The 14,585-nt window shown below is 39.5% G+C and overlaps 1 protein-coding gene across 1 annotated transcript in view; it reads right to left on the reverse strand.

Moving 5' to 3' along the window:
- Positions 1–5,749, reverse strand: part of Cd200r1 (CD200 receptor 1) — a 31,023-nt gene extending 25,274 nt beyond the window's left edge. Inside the window, exon 1 of the mRNA XM_042677021.1 lies at positions 5,365–5,749. Within this exon, the coding sequence (XP_042532955.1) occupies positions 5,365–5,428 (64 nt within the window). The 5' untranslated portion in view covers positions 5,429–5,749. The remainder of the gene's footprint in view (positions 1–5,364) is intronic.
- Between the last annotated feature and the right edge of the window lie 8,836 nt (positions 5,750–14,585).

The raw sequence follows: 14,585 nt of genomic DNA on the forward strand, positions 1-14,585 counted from the left end.
GCCCCTAATGCAGTCATTTTTATTGAACTATATAGGCATTGGCTGAAATCCATGATAGGTGACCAGAAAGTACAGAAAACTTTTAACTGTTGGGGGAGGAAGTCCTAAAATTAGAATTTTATTTCTGACCCATCATTAAAAAGCAGTATCATCCTGAAGATAATTAATTTAAAGCAAAAACAATTGTCCCCTAAATGCTATTTCTAAGCACTAAACAGGAATGCTTGGAATTACAAACCTATGGAATCTTTTCCTCAACTAAAGCTCTGTGCAGAGTAACTACTGATTTTGTGAAAAATGTATAAGAAGATTACTAAGGAAATGAGACTGTGAAGATAAATTACTAAAATAATCTATGATAATGGTGAGTTTCTTGAACAAATTTTGCCATTAGATGGCACCTGAGTTACCACCCATCAGTACCCTAAAGCTTTTAGTGTGATAAAGCATAGAAACTTTGAGAATATTCATCTAATGAGTTATAATATCTAGGTACTCAAAGACCATTTATCCAAGGGCTTTTAATAGAATAGGGGCAATAAACATTGACCAAAAACATTGCACAAGTATGTGACATGTAATGCGATAGCCAGCTTGGGATGACTCTGAACCTCAATTCTCAGACCTCAGCCTCTCCAGTAGCTAGAATTATAGGCATGAGCTTCTGTTGCTTTTTTTTTTTTTTTAATGCTCATTTACTTTGTATGTATTATCTGGTCTAACCTTCACAGCAACTCCAGAGAGTAACTCAGAAATTTCAAGTAAAATCTCTCAAATTTATTATCAGTTGGCAGCTAATTAGCTAATTAAAATTCTTTTTAAAATATTATATGAACTAACTAAAAGATCTACAAGCCAGATCTAGTCCAGAAGCCAGCCAAATTGCTGTCGCTAGGGTAGAAATTAGAGAAGATGTCAAAACACAAGTCTTGAAAACACATAAGTAGGGCTGGGAAGGTGGCTCAGTGGTAGAGCGCTTGCCTTGCATGCTTGAGGCCCTGGGTTCGATTCCTCAGCACCACATAAGCAGAAAAAGCTGGAAGTGGTGCTGTGGCTCAAGTGGTAGAGCGCTAGCCTTGAGCTGAAGAGCTGAGGGACAGCGCCCAGGCCCAGAGTTCAGGCCTCACGACCAGACACCCCCCCCCCAAAAAAAAGAAAAGAAAACACATAAATAGAAATCTGTTGGAGGCAGTTTTCATTAGCAAAAACAATGACAAAAATTAGAAAGAAAATGCATTGCCATAAAACTAGGGAAAGATAAAGTTTCACAATAGAAAACAATCAAGATCAAATCACCTGGAGAAACAATCTGAAAGTAATAATGAAGAAGCTTTATGATCAATAGCAACAATGTCACCATGACCTTTAAGACCTGTAAGAAAAACGTTTTGGTAAAGTGATAGAGTGGAAACCAGACTAGAAAAGGCTGAGAGCAGAGGCAACTGCATCCACAGATGTAGACTTAGTCTTTCAAGCATTCTGCCTCCCAAAGAGTAAAAGAAATGAGATCGTGTCTTCTTTACCTGTTCAGATCAAACTTCAGAAAATGTATCTAAAGTAACCACCTTTGTTCTTTCTCATCTCCCTACTATCAACCTACTAGCCTCCCTGTACTTAATTTCCCAACTCATGCCTCAGTTTCAGAAATTGTAGTGGTTCTGAGTTTACTTACTATCGAATTGCATCAATTTTACTTCCTTCCTCCTGTTTAAGGTTAAGTACTCAATTGATGGATTATATTGTCTCCTCTCCAATCTTGGATTTTCCTCTCTTATAGAGATGAAAGAGGTAATTATGGTTCTTAGAACCCAATTTTAATGCTTATTCTATTATTATTTCTATCACTACTCTCATTGTGGGCTCATTCACTCCATAAATGGTTCACAAACCCTGGAATTTGCCACATTTCCCCTTCTCTGTAACCATCCTCTAAAATGGGTTTAAGTTCTGTCTCCACAAACTTCCTTCCCAGCAATCAATGTGACATTACTAAACTTTCAAAAGTAGGACTTGCAGCATAGAAATTCTTGATTTCTCCTTCACAATAAACTGTGTACTAAATGCTGCTACTATTACATAGGATATTGCTGACACTTTAGTCTCCAAAAATATTGACTTATTTTCCTTTTCAGAACCAACAGATGGCCTATCATCATCTACTTCAGAATACACAGATTCCTGTTTAGCGATCAAGAATTTGAAATCTAGCCTTACTTCCTACTATATGATATACAAGCTCTGCTCTATCAACATAAAAGTCATTCTCTCCAAGAACATCATGCCTTTGCACTTGTTGCTCATTTTCTCCCAATTTCTTTTTCTGAATTCCCATATCTATCCAAATCTATTGTTCAGGCCCAACTCAAAACACATCTCTCCCAGAGAGAAAAACACACCATACTTTTGACATTCTTCAAATCTAAACTCGGTTGCTAGGCCATTATTAGATTTACCAATTTTAAATGTTTCCCAAGGGCTTTATCTTAGCCCTGGCTTCCTAATTTAGCTTGTTATAACTTTTAGGCACTATTCTCTACACAAACACCTCTATATATAATGCTTTTAATAAGGACTTATGATTTGTATTAATTGCTTAAGAATAAGTAGAGTAAAACATAGCTATAAATTATAGTAACAACTTCACAACTATCACACACCAGGAAACAAAGAAAGGACTGAAATGAGTGAGAATTAATCTTTTCTGTTCCACAATTGCTTTTCATCTCGTCCATCTTCAATCTGCTGAACCTACCAAAAGACTAGTCTAGATTTTATCTCCTCTAGTTACTGCCTGCCCTCTAGTGGAAGATAGTGAGAAATGAATAAAAATTAGCCCTCAAAAGAGAATATATATATATATATATATATATATATATACACATACACACACACACACATATATATATGTATATATATATTCAAGGTTTTCTTTTAACCACTCCTATTATCAAGATCAATAACTTGGCATTATTTTAATTGGAACAGAAAAATAAAATTTAACACAATAAAACAAATCTAGAAGATGTTAAGGCTGAAAGAAGAAAGAAATGGTAAGCACAGAGCATAAAGAATGGAAGAAAAAAGAACCCAGGTACAAGGTTGCAAACCTGGCTCAGAAGTAGATTATTTAGATTATTTACATTATTTTGCCCCCCCCCAGGTATTTTCTTAGTATATCTTGTTCAGCAGCTACTACACTGCTTGAAGTTATGAACAAATAGAAAGTAAAGAAAGCAAACCAAAAAACAGCTTATGTTTTTCATTGATAATAGGTCAATTCACAGCTATCATAAACCAAGAAACAAAGACAAGCCTGAAAGTAATGAGGTTGACTCCTTTCTTTTTATCTCTTCCTCCAGGTCAGCTCTCCTGTTCCTTTGTAAATGTATCTTGCATATAGTAAGTTATTTCCTTTGGTAGTACAGTTAACAATGCAGTAATAATAAAGTGGAGAGGTCATTGCTCCATGTAGTTTCTCATGACTTATTCAAAACCATTTGGTAACTTCATCACCAAATCACTTTACATAAAGCAAATGGCTTTTTCATATCTTGATTCAAAACACTTGGATAACTTTAAAATGACACAAGCATAGGCATCAACAATGTGATGAACATAGGCTCTCCTCCTCCTTACATCAAGAAATAGATGTTGGTTTTTTGGGGTTTTTTTTTTTTTTGGTCAGTCATGAGGCTTAAACCAGGGCCTGGGTGTGCTGTTCCTGAGCTCTTTAGTCCAAGACTGAGCGCTCTACCACTTGGGCCACAGCACCACTTTCTGTTTTCTGGTGGTTAATTGGAAATAAGAGTCTTTCAGACTTTCCTGCCAGGGCTGGCTTTGAAACTCAATCCTCAGATCTCAGCATCCTGAGTAACTAGGATTATAGGCGTGAACCACCAGTGGCTAGACCTATCTTTTCTTTAAGATTGAAATGATCTACTTCTTTCATCTTATTTTTTTCCCTTTTGTAAAAGTAATAGTTCAAGTTGTCATTGACAGCTCCTTGCCTACCTAGCTTCCTTTGCCTAACTGGGTTCTTCACAGATTTCTAGAAGACTTTACTACAACAAAATCACAATTATGGAAAGATTCAGATCACGTGTTCTGTTTAAGTAATAGTCCATTAAGTGTAACTAAATTTTACATCTAACTTTTCATAACTAAATATTAGCTCAGCTTTTTTCAGTAGTGTTATGGGATGCATGCTCCTTAGTGAAAAACATAAGGGTTAAAAATTGAGGAATACCAATTGGCCAACATGCATTGTACTCAGAAATTGACATGCTGAGTTTAAAATTCTTTCTACAATCACTTTAAGATAATTTAATTTTTTAAAATATTGAGTAAAACTGCCCCCTCAAATGGTTCATGATGATTGCTGATATATACTATCACTAAGCATATTCTCCTATCCACTAACTTGTATCTAATCTTGGTCAAATCATTTCACCTCTCTAAGTCTTAGTTTCTATATTTGTGATATGGAGAAATATCTTCCATGCCTACTGTACTTGGTTGCTGCAAAGATCAAAGAAGAAATGTTTTTGATAATTCTTGACAGAAAGGTACATTAGTAGAGAATGGTTATTTAAGGCCTGCTCCCTAGTAAGAACAGCATGTGACCTTTTTTTGCTGGAAAACAGACAACAAAGGTTTTAAAGTTATTCAGATGAAGAGAAAGCACCCTTTTTTCCTTTTAATCATCATTTGTAAATTTTAAAACCACCTATACTGTCCCCTTACAGCTGCTCCATCTACTAAAAGTGAAACCTGAAAACTCCCTCCCACACCAGCTCCTACCAACCCTTGATAGTGAAACAAGGACACCCCCACAGTAGCCCCAAATTCTCTCCCACTCCTTGCGGAGCCCAGTAATTAATTAATCCTGTAATTCAGAAAGTGTCTCCTATAGCCCATATATCTTTAAGATAAATACAGACATTCCAGTACAACTGTATGCATATTGTATTTTTTAATCTTTGTCATAGAAAGTAGTTGAAATAAACATTAACAATGTATACTATTAACAATGTAGATCCAGGTAATATAGGATAATTTTTTTTAAGCAAGAAGGAAGACACAATGAAAACCTAAGTGGCTTTGATTGCTACTAGTATATGCCTTATTTTTCTTTCCTCCTCCAAAAAAGGGGGGGATGGGAAGAGAGAGGATAAGAACTGTAGAAATGCATATAATCACCATAAAATAAATAGGAAAAGACAGAAAGCAAGGGTGATTCAGTAATACAAATCTGGAGGTAGTCCCTCTATCTCTAGGATTGCAACTGGCTTGCATTGTCCCAAGCTTCAAGATCTTCCATCAGGTCTCTGACCTAGCTTTCTCTCAAAGGGAATTCAGACTCACCAGCCACTGAAAGGGTTAACACCAGGAGTAGCACTAGGTCCAAAATTCGCTGACGACTGAGCATTGCTGTTTTCTTGGTTTCTGCCCTTCACTCTGTACTTTTCCTCCTCATAGACAGAAAAGCAGCATGTAGCATGGCGAAGCTCCCTCTGGTTGGTTGCCTTTGTGGCTCTGGATCCTCTTAGCCCAGCCACAGCAGACCACTCCTTTCCCTCAGCACTTTCTTATCCTCATGAGATATTTGCACCTGATGAGTAACTTGGGAGAGAAGAGACTCTTCTCTGGAACTTGACACAGCACTAGATTTCCTGTATGAAGCACTGAAGCAAAGACAGAGGAAGCAGATTGTCTGAGAGAGCTTTCAGCTCATTGGCTCTCCTCTCACTTCTGCAGCTCACAGATAAGCTCCAGTAAGGCACTGAAGCAGGCCCAAGATAAACGGATTTGTCTAAACCTTCATGAAAAAGTACTCGCTAGTCCCTGCCTGTAAATTTCCCAGTAACTCTTAGAGGCTTCCTCCAGGTTGAAGAGGTCTACAGTCTCAGTAGTGAAGTCTGCGAGAGAGCATCTCCCCTTGATAATCCTTTGATGAGACTGCTGTCTAGAATGGAGTCTGCACGCAACTCAATAATCATCATTCATGTATGAATTTTCCATTGCCACTTCTAAAAAAAGCAAACAGTGGCTTATCACAACACAGTGTCTTTCTGTTGTAGAAGTTGAAAGTTTGAAATTGGTATCACAGAATTACAATAAAGGTGTAGACAGGGCTGGAAATTCATGGAAAGAATCTTTCCTCTTCTTTTTGAACTACTACATGATGTCTGCATTTCTTGGCTTACTGCTCCATCAGGCCAGCCTTTACTCCATTGCTGAATCACTGCTGTGATTGGGACATTCCTAAATGCCTAAATCCAAGAAACCTTTGTGATCATTTTGGTCTTGGATAATCCAGGATAAGGTCTCTACTAAAGACCTTTAATTACATTTGCAAAATCCATTTGTGTGTGTGTGTGTGTGCATGTCAGTAACTGCCAGTTATTACTACTTAAAGTGCACTTAGAAGACATTTGAGAGGAAAAAGAGAAAAAATATGTGTTAAGAATTTTCTACCCCAAGACAAAACTCTCCAAGAAAGGGAAGAAAACATTTCAAACAGGAAAAAAAAAGATTAAACAACATGCACTTTTTTCCCCTAAGTTAGCAGTTCCATCTTCCCTCTTGCCAAAAATTAAACTATACATATTTCCTCTTCCTCTTCTCAGTCTTTCCTTCAGTATAATCAGTTTGATTCAGACAGTAAAATTAGACCCTTACAGACCCTAAAAGGCATGGAAGGCTTGAGGATATGAGCTACATAAATGAGGGTACTAGAGTAATCTCTTCTGTCCAAAGTAAGCCAGCCTCAGAAAAATCAGTGAAGAAATGTCACTTAAATCATAGCACTCAGGTTTTCTACCACACAAAATCATTAATACTATGGATTTGATAACAGGCAGATCTAATATACTACTCAAGTAGTCCAGTGATGTTGATTACTTTTCTTCAGTTAATAACTACTTTCCTCTTGTTTGTTTTTTTTTTCATTATCTTTAAGTAGTTGTACAGAGGTGTTTTAGTTCAATGTATCAGTTTATGAGTACATTTCATCTTGATCAGTGTCAAGATAACTTTTCTCCACTTCTTATATTGACATGAGGTTTATCTCTTGATGATCACTTATTTTAAAACCTCGATGACATATCAAAATCTAAATCTGAGAAAGGCAATGCCAGAATCTCAAAGCAAGAACAATTGTTCTATGTATGGTAACCTTGTGCTCTTACAACTCAACTCCTCTGTTGGAAATTTCAGGCAACAACATTCGTAGCCACACACTTCAACACATGAGATCAGACCACTCTCTGTAGCCAGCAGTGTAAGAATCAAGTGAGTGGTGTCAAAAAAAAACATAGAGTTAACAACAGATTCCCCCAAGATTTTTCTCTTTATCTCTTAGCTCTACCACTCTCAAATCTTACTCCCCCAGTCTCCCAACTCCTTTTACTTCAGACAGAGAACAAAAATTTAAAATAATAAAGGGATCAAGAATTTGTTAGAATAGTCATAGCAGTATAGTAGGAGACAAATTAACATGGCTGGGTAGATGGCACCTCTGTACATCTAAAGATCCCAAATTCTGCTTGTGGGTTTTCTTTAAGCACAGTAACCTAAGCAATAACACAGAAGAGTGGGAAAGAATCAAGAAAAAAAATATTGCTGAAGCAGAAACTCAAATCTTTTATTCCACCATTCTTCCAAGTCTTTTTTATTTTTTAATAAACAACAGCTACAGCAAACCAAACCAGGAAAAAAAATATGATGCAGGTTAATGTTGAGATTGACCAAAACAAAAAGTAAGCTTATTAATTAGAGACCCTTTATGGCATAATGCCCCCAAATTGGCACTATTGGTTTGCTCAAAATGGACTATCTTCCTACAAATGTTATTAAAATAGACTTTTTTGTCCAGATTTCCTATGTCAGATTTACACTTATCCATAAACTGAAACCATTTAAGATGAAGACATTGCACTCTCCCCTTGAGATCCTTCCTCATTTCATGCTAACATGGATTCTTAAAACAATGACACTATGACCTTGTATTGCTCACTCCATGTTCCCTGGGTCCCTTGTTCCTAGCACCAGTGCTAGATTTCCGCCTTCACTGCCTAGGGATCCAGTACCTACCTGTTCCTCCTGCCACAGATGAATTCTCTAAGTATGTATTCTTACAAAAAGGGGGGGGGGAGGCTAAATACCTGCTTGCCTTGGTATCTTTACTTTTGTTTAGTTCTCTAGATTAGATATCTAGCCTGATTTAACCTTTCATTTATACAAGTGCATACACATGCATGCATGTGCAGGTGTGTATGCACCAAGCACACATATCCTCCTCACACACACAAACACACACAAACAAATAATCATGGAAATAAAGTAGCAGCTCAATAGTCCCGATCCCTTCAATTTATCCTATCATTCAAGAACAATATACTAGTTTCCTAAAAGCGAGAGACAGGGGCTGGGAAGGTGGCTCAGTGGTAGAGCGCTTGCCTTGCATGCATGAGGCCCTGGGTTCAATTCCTCAGCACCACATAAGCAGAAAAAGCTGGAAGTGGTGCTGTGGCTCAAATGGTAGAGCGCTAGCCTTGAGCTGAAGAGCTGAGGGACAGCACCCAGGCCCAGAGTTCAGGCCCCACAACCAACCAACCAAAAAAAAAAAAAAGTGAGAGAACAATGTGTAACAGTATGGTCTGTATGTGTTTGTTTCTATGTGTATGTGTGTTGTATACCGCTGATAACAGAACTCAGGGCCTTGCACATGCTAAGCAAGCTTTGAGCAACTGAGCTACATCCCCCACGCTTGGTGGTGTGGCACAGGGTCTCTACACAGCTCATGCTAGCCTCAAAATTGCAATCCTAACATGGCCACGGAACAGTAGGGAAACACCGCGGCTCTCCAACCAAATAGAGTTCTGGTTTGAACACTCTGTTTCTTCAAAAGACCGACAACGATAAAAGGATAAAAGGGCGATTACTCAGAGAGAAACAGGAAGTGAAAAGAAAGAAAAAGGAAAAACTCCAGAACCTACACCACGCTTCCCCCATCCTTGCTGCGGGCGGGGCTGCAGCCAGGCCGCTCCAGCGTGGGGCTCCGCGCTGAGCCTCCAGCTGCCCGGCCCAGGACCCACCAGGGACCACAGAGCCGCAAGCGTCCCGAGGCTCCCGGAAGACTCCCAAGAGCCAGTGCCCACCGGGAGAATACAAACAGAAAACTTGGAACGCAGAACCCGCAGGAAGACCCTCCACGGCCCAGCACCTCGGCCGGGACAGCCCAGCCCAGCTCTGGGCGGCAGCGGCAGTGGCAACAGTGGTGGTGGTGGTGATGAACCACCCCAGATGCGCAGCACATGGGCCTCTCCACATCGGCCTGGGAGAACAGCCCAGCCCAGGCTCTCAGCACGACACAGCACCTGTCTGCGGCCGTGGTAATTGCGGTGGTACCAGACTTGCAGCGCGGTGCAGCAACTTTCTGTACCAGCCCTAGTAAGCGTCGGGTCCAGCCCGGGGTGACCCCAGTCTCCCTGCAGGGCACAGCGCCTTCCTGCACTGGCCTGCATAAGCACCCCAGCCCAGCCTGGGATGGCAGTGGCAGCCGAGGTGGGGAAGTGGCAGCAGCAGCAGCAGCAAGCAACCCTAGACTCCCAGCCCTGCATCTCTCTCCCCGGCCCTCAGAAGCAGCCCAACCCAATTCGGGGCTGCAGTGGCTGCAGTGGTAGTAGCAAATGACCCCAGACTTGCAATGCAGTGCATAGCCTTTCTGCACCGGCCCTCGTAAGTGCCGGGGCCCAGTCCAGGGCGACCCCAGACTCGCTGCGGGGCACAGTGCCTCCCAGCACTGGCCTGCATGAGCAGCCCAACCCAGCCTGGGGTGGCCCATGGAAGCAGTTCAGCCCAGAGCAGGGTGGCAGCTGTGAGGAACCCCAGACCAACAACACCAAACAGGACAGCATAAACAGTGGTAAAGACTGTGAAACCCAGACCCAGCCTGCACCACCACCCAGCATAGCCCACAATCATCTCAATGATCATGGAATATGGTGTTGAACAGCAACCTACAGTGCACAAAAACAGCCATCTGCCACAGCACCGCTGGACAGCTCCCAACCAGTACCAGGATAAACCATCTCAAATGCCTGTCCCTGACTGGTCAGGATCTGAGTACACACTCCAGCAGAGGGTGGAGTGTTCTGCCCACCACAAACTTAACAGGAGTAAGCTCTACATGAGTCAGACCAGCAGCTGGAAAGCGGCCCCTCCCACAACAGCACCTTGGACCAGGTAAAATACTCTCAACCAGCCCAGAAACTGAGAGCAAGCTACATCAATTAATCCAGGAACAAATCCAGAACCAGTCAAAGGTAGCCACCTAGTGACCAAAACAATCAGGGCCTGGAATTGGTCTCCAACAATCCCTGAATCCACATGTGAAAATCACAGCGAAAAATTACAAAATTCCTCAACAGCCAAGAGAGTAAACCAGATTCAAAGGCCAGCAACTACACAGGGGAGAATGCCAGTGGAAGTGAAAAAGAAATGGAAGACAAACGCTACATCCAAGAGATGATAGAGGCAATGACTTTAAAATGAGAAATAGATCAGAAATTTAAAGAACAAACGAATGAGCTATCAAAAGAGATCCAGGCCTTCAAACAAGAAATATACACAAAAATATATACACACCTCGCTAAAAGATGAGATTAGTATTCTATGGAATGACATAGAAAATATAAGTGGCTCAATCTCCTCCATGCAAAATTGTTTCCTCCATGCAAACCACAAGGGAAGCCACAGTTAATAGAATAAATGAAATGGAAAATCGAATATCAGATACTGAAAACAAAATGCAGGCACTGGGAAAAAAAGTTACAGATATTGAAAAACACTCAAAACATGCCAAAGGGAAGCCCAAGAACAAGCAGACAGTGCCAAGAAATTTAACCTTTGTCTAATTGGGGTGGATGAAGGTGAGGAATTTAACCTTTGTCTAATTGGGGTGGATGAAGGTGAGGAATACCAGAATAAAAGAATGCAATGCAACACATATTCAGTAAGATCATCACTGAAAACTTCCCCAGTCTTAAAAGAGAAAATCTTACCTACATAACAGAGGCCTACAGAACACCTAACAAGCAAGATCCCAGGAGGAACACTGCAAGGCATATTATGGTAAAAATGCTAGACTTCAGCAATAAAGAAACAATCTTGCATGCAGCAAAAGCATATACTACAATGGGAAAAAAAAAATAGGATCACTGCAGATCTCTCCACACAGACACTGAATGCAAGGAAAGCCTGGGAAAGTACAATCCGAGCTGAGCCCTGAGAACCAACAACTGCCAGCCCAGATTGGTATATCAAGCAAGGCTAGCATTCACATTCAAGGGAGAAACTAAAATTTTAAATAGAAAAGAAAAAATAAATGAATTCATAAACAATGAACCAGCATTACAAAGAATATTGAGTGGGAATACAAACCGAAGAAAGCATTCAAGAATGGGATCCAGACCAGATAGCTATCGTTAGGAGACTAACTTAGTAAACACAGGAGGAAAGGAAAGAAGAAAAACTTAGGAAAGTAGAAAATGACAGAAAACACAATATACTTCTCTATAGTAATCATAAATATTAATGAACTCAATTCACCAATCAAAAGAAAAAGAACTGCTGATTGGATCAGCAAACAAGATCTACCAATTTTCTGTCTTCGAGAGACTCACCTCACAGTCAAAGATAAAAGCAAACTCCAACTGAAAGGATGAAGGAAGATCTACTGTGCAGCAAGAAGGCAGGAGTTGCCATTATGATATCTGATAAAATAAACTTTACACTAAAATCCACTATGAAAAGACAAAGGTCACTATATAATAATATAGGGAACAATCTAAGAAGAGGACATCACCATTGTCAATCTATACGCCCCAAACATCAGTGCACTCAAATATATTAAGCAAATACTCTTAGAGTTACAGGAAATGATGGATCCAAATACAATAATACTAGGAGACATTAATACTCCACTCTCACCAAAGGACAGGTCCACCAACCAAAGAACTGGCAAAGAAGTGTCTGAATTAAAGAAAAAGTTGAACCTAGGTGGAGTGAGATAACCAAAATAAGAGCTGAAATTAATGAAACAGAGACTAAGAAAACTATACATAAAATTAATAAAATAAAAAGCTGTTTTTTTGAAAAAAATCATCAAAATCATTGGACCACCGGCAAGATTAACTAAAAAAAAGAAGAGAAGAGACCCATCAATAAGATCAAAGATGCCACAGGAAAAATTACAACAAACATCCAAGACAACCAAACAATCATAAAGAAATATTTCCAGACTCTATACTCACACAGGAAGGAAAACCTAGCAGAAATGGATGAATTCCTAGAGAAATACAAATTGCCAAAACTGAACCAAGAAAAAAATAAAACGATTAAATATGCCAATAACCTACAATGAGATAGAGGAAGCAATCAGAAACCTTTCAACAAGGAAAAGCCCAGGACCAGATGGATTCACTACGGAATTCTATAAGACCTTTAAAGAGGAACTAGTACCCATATCCTCAAGCTCTTTAGAGAAACAGAAACAGAGGGAGTAATACCAAACTCATTCTATGAAGCCAATATCATACTCATCCCCAAACCAGGCAAAGCCCAACAAAAAAAGAGAACTAACCAATCTCTTTGATGAACATAGATGCAAAGCTCCTCAATAAAATTCTAGCCAACAGAATCCAGAAACATGTCCAAAAAAATCATACCTTATGACCAAGTAGGCTTCATTCCAGAGATGCAGGGATGGTTTAACATACATAAGTCAATAAATGTAATACCTCACATCAACAGATCCAAGATCAAGAACCATATGATTATCTCCACTGATGCAGAAAAGGCTTTTGATAAAATACAACACTCATTCATGTTAAAAGCTCTGGAAAAAATAGGAATAGAAGGAACATTCCAAAAAACACTAAAAGCCTTATATGACAGACCAACAGCCAATACCATACTTATAGGGGAAAAACTAAAAACGGGAACAAGGCAAGGATGCCCACTCTCCCCACTCCTCTTCAATATAGTTCTGGAATCCTTAGCCAGAGCAAAAAGGCAGGAAAAAGACATTAAAGGGATCCCCACAGGGAAGAAGTTAAACTATCTCTTTTTGCAGATGACATGATTTTATACCTTAAAGATCCCAAAGGCTCCATCTCCAAACTCTTAGAGCTTATAAACCAGTTCAACAAAGTAGCAGAAAACAAAATTAACCCACAAAAATCAATCGCCTTTCTGTATACCAACAATGTACAAGCAGAAAGGTAAATCAAAGAAACCACTCCAAGCACAATAACCTCAAAAAAAATATCTAGGAATTAACCAAACAAAGATGTAAAGGGTCTATTTCATGAAAACTATAAAAGCCTAAAAAAAGGAATCATAGAGGATATCAAGAAACAGAAAGGCCTTCCATGTAACTGGATAGGCAGAATTAATATAGTGAAAATGGCCATACTGCTAAAATTGATACACACATTCAAGGCAATTCCCATTAAAATTCCATTGACCTACTTTACTGAAATAGAGAAAACAGTCCAAAAATTCATATGGAACAACAAAAGACCTAGAATAGCCAAAACAACTCTAGGCAAAAGAAACAAGCAGGAGGGATCACAATACCAAATTTCAAGCTCTTCTATAAGGCCATAATAACAAAGACAACTTGGTACTGGTACAAAAAGAGACCCGAAGATCAATGGAACAGACTAGAGGACCCAGAAATAAAGCCACATATGTACAGTCAGTTGATATTTGACAAAGGAGACAAAGACATACAGTAGAAGAATCATAACCTCTTCTACTACTGGTGGTGGGAAAACTGGGTGGCCACATACAGAAAATGAAAGTGTACCCTAGCCTATCACCATGCACTAACATCAACTCAAAATGGATTAAAGACCTTAACATCAAACCTGATACTCTGAAACTACTAGAGGACAGAGTAAGAGAGACAATTGAACTTATAGGCACAGGCAGGAACTTCCTGAACACAGTCCCAGGGTCACAACAAATTGGAGAAAGACTAGACAAATGGGACTACCTTAAAATAAAAAGTTTCTGCACAGACAATGATATAGCTACCAAACTAGAAAGAAAGCCAAATAATTGAGAAAGATATTTACCAGCAAAGTATCAGACAAGGGTCTAACATCCATTATATACAGGGAACTCAAGAAACTAACTCCTTACAAATCTAACAGTTTAACCATTCTTGAAATGGGCAAGGGAGCTAAAGAGAGACTTCTCAGAAGAAGAGATAAAAATGGCAAAGAAACACATGAGGAAGTATTGATCATCCCTTACTGTAAACGAAATGCAAATAAAAACAACACTGAGATACCACCTTATCCCAGTCAGAATGGCCCACATCCTAAAGTCAGCCAATGACAAATGCTGGAGGGATGTGGAGAAAGGAACCCTACTGCATTACTGATGGGGATGTATACTAATACAACTACTTTGGAAAGCAGTCTGGAGATATGTCAGAAAGCTAAATATAGACCTCCCCTAGGACCCAGCCATACCACTCGTAGGCATCTACCCTGAACAACAGGAAACAG

The sequence above is a fragment of the Dipodomys spectabilis genome, unplaced genomic scaffold (genome assembly GCF_019054845.1).
Source record: "Dipodomys spectabilis isolate Male_0828 unplaced genomic scaffold, ASM1905484v1 ptg000032l, whole genome shotgun sequence".
In the NCBI taxonomy this organism is placed as follows: Eukaryota; Metazoa; Chordata; class Mammalia; order Rodentia; family Heteromyidae; genus Dipodomys; species Dipodomys spectabilis.